We start from the raw sequence: 2743 nt of genomic DNA, 5'->3' as shown, positions 1-2743 counted from the left end.
TGACCATATAAATTTTGTACATGACGCTGGTGGCTATATATCAGTTCATAAAATATGTGATTGCGTAGCTATACATACACTGAAGTTAAATGAAATACTTGAAAAGATACTAGGATTTGGCATAGACTATTTACCTAGACCTATCTCAGAAAAGGACGAATGCAAAGGGGCAATCCCTGCATCGTTAGCTAATGCAGTGCCTGGAAAAATATTTGTGTATAGCGATATTTGTGAAGGTTATATAACAGGTGACGTCCAATCACCTCTGCTACGTGTCGTACCTGTTGATACCAATCATTACCTCTACGGTTCAACTAAAATAAAGACTTTTTCACCGGGCCGTTATATACCCTTATTACGCAGAACCATGAACACTATCGAAATTGATATAAGAGACGAGTTTGGGAATCCTATTCCATTTGAATACGGTACGCTGACCGTGACATTACATTTTAGAAGAAGAATTTAAGTATAACAAAATGGCCGGGTTTGAAATAATACAGTACGGTGACGGAACTCGTGATTATAACGGCATAAGTCAAGTTTACATAGGCTCGCCAAATCAAAGAGGCCATGGTATCGGTAGCTTCCTTGGCGGCTTGTTTAGACGTGTATTACCATTTTTAAAAAGCGGTGCAAAAGCTCTTGGCAAGGAAGCTTTAAAATCAGGTATAAATATTGCTACAGATGTTTTGGATCACAACGTACCAGTCAAAGAGGCGTTAAGTGCCAGAGCACGTGAATCAGGTAATAATTTAAAACGAAAAGCTCAGCAAAAAATCGACAGTCTTATGAGCGGTTCAGGCTACGTTCCTGGTCAGTTGGCTATTGCTAGTGGTATGAATAACACCATTGGTTTAGCAGGAAGGCATTCTAATAAGAGAATACGAGTGATAAAAAAAGCAGTTCGGAAAAAAAATAAACGTAAAACAATCAAAAAGAAAAATAATAAGAAAAATAATAAGAAAAATAACAAGAAAGTAAATAAGAAAAAGAAAAAGCTACGTACAGTGAATGATATTTTTTCTTAAAATATTATTTCCAAAATGTCGTTTTTACACGTGCACTCTTGTGAATGTGCTAAAACAGAGCTTGAATTATTCTCATTGCCTCCTACTCAAACAACAATCGAAAGCTCACAATGGGTCCATTATAAACCAATTTCATCGTTGACTGATAACTCACCTATAGAATTCGTCGTACAAGGGCAAGGTGATGAATATATTGATCTTGCTCATACTATGATAAGTTTGCGAGTAAGTATTACACGTAAAACTCCTGTCGCTGCTAGTTCTACGCCGCCTAAAGTAGCTCCTATCAACAATTTTATGCATTCAATATTTAATCAAGTAGACGTGTTGTTTAACCAGAAGCCCGTATCAACGCCCAATAATTTATATGCCTATAGAGCGTATATAGAAACCCTACTAAACTATGGCTTGGATGCTAAAAAATCACACTTAAGTACAGTTGGATGGTGTTGCGATACTCCAGGTAAAATGGATAGTGTTGATGATGATAATCTAGGATTGAAGAAACGTCGTGATTTATTAACATGTGAAAAATCAGCCGATTTTATAGGACATTTACATTGTGACATTTTTAATCAAGAAAGATTTCTTATAAATGGTGTAGAAATGCGTTTACGTCTCACACGTGCACGTGAAGCTTTTTGTCTCATGGACGCATCGCCTAACGGTTGTAATTTCGTTATTACTGAAGCTAGTTTAATAGTAAGAAGAGCTAAAATATCACCTGGTATTCTGTTAGCACATGCACGCATGCTGGCAAAAACTACAGTGAAATATCCGTTAACATGCGTCGAAGTAAAAGCTGTATCGATACCTGCAGGTGTGCATGGTGAAACTATTGACAACGTTATTTTAGGTCAGATACCTAGACGTTTAATCATAGGGTTTGTTGATAATAAAGCCTTTAACGGCGATCGTACAATGAATCCCTTCAATTTTCAACATTTTGGTATAAACTATTTATCGCTATATGTAGACGGCCGGCAAGTTCCGTCAAAACCATTACAACCTGATTTTTCAAATAGTAAGCTGTATGTAGATGCTTATCACACATTATTTTCGGGTACAGGAATTCATTTTTTAAATGAAGGCAATACAATAGATCGATTCGATTATCCAAACGGCTTTTGTTTATACACTTTTGACTTAACACCTGATTTATCAGCTAATAGTAACAGTCATTGGAATCTGATTCGTCATGGTACTGTACGTATAGAGGTTAGGTTTGATAAAGGTTTAGAATCAACCGTAAACTGTATAGTGTATGCTGAATATGAGAGTGTATTAGAAATAGACGCTTCCAGGCAAGTTACTATAGATTTTGCCGGCTAATCACAATAAAATATTTAGTTGAAATGAAAAATAAAATACTTCAGTAACTGTGAAGCTGTCTTATAGTGAAGAACATTATGGCTCTTGTAATATATATTCAAGGTTTTATTAACAACGCACGAGAATTTTTACCTAAAGAAATCGGTGTTACTTCTCTAACTAATGGTGATACGGCACACTGGATTTTAGCTCCTGAATTTTCATTTACGCTATTGTCAAAAGAACGGCAGGTTGAAAATAATGATTTAACAAGAAATCATGGTCTTGAATGGTATGACGGTGAGGCAATGATAAAATACGTACACATACAGCTCCGCTTTTTTTGTCAATGTGCTATGCAAATTTTTACAAAAGGAAAACTGCAAAAAACATACTTAGAG

The 2743-nt window shown here is 35.8% G+C and overlaps 1 protein-coding gene across 1 annotated transcript; it reads left to right on the top strand.

The window, feature by feature from the left end:
* The first annotated feature begins 479 nt into the window (after positions 1 to 479).
* On the top strand, positions 480 to 2363 carry LOC130671931 (uncharacterized protein F54H12.2-like). The gene is made up of 2 exons (XM_057476076.1): positions 480 to 837; positions 1192 to 2363. Exons 1-2 carry the CDS (start codon positions 480 to 482, stop codon positions 2361 to 2363), a joined length of 1530 nt encoding a protein of 509 aa, XP_057332059.1.
* Positions 2364 to 2743: the final 380 nt, after the last annotated feature.

Source organism: Microplitis mediator, chromosome 7 (assembly GCF_029852145.1).
Source record: "Microplitis mediator isolate UGA2020A chromosome 7, iyMicMedi2.1, whole genome shotgun sequence".
Lineage (NCBI taxonomy): Eukaryota > Metazoa > Arthropoda > Insecta > Hymenoptera > Braconidae > Microplitis > Microplitis mediator.
This window is presented reverse-complemented; position numbering and strand designations above follow the sequence as displayed.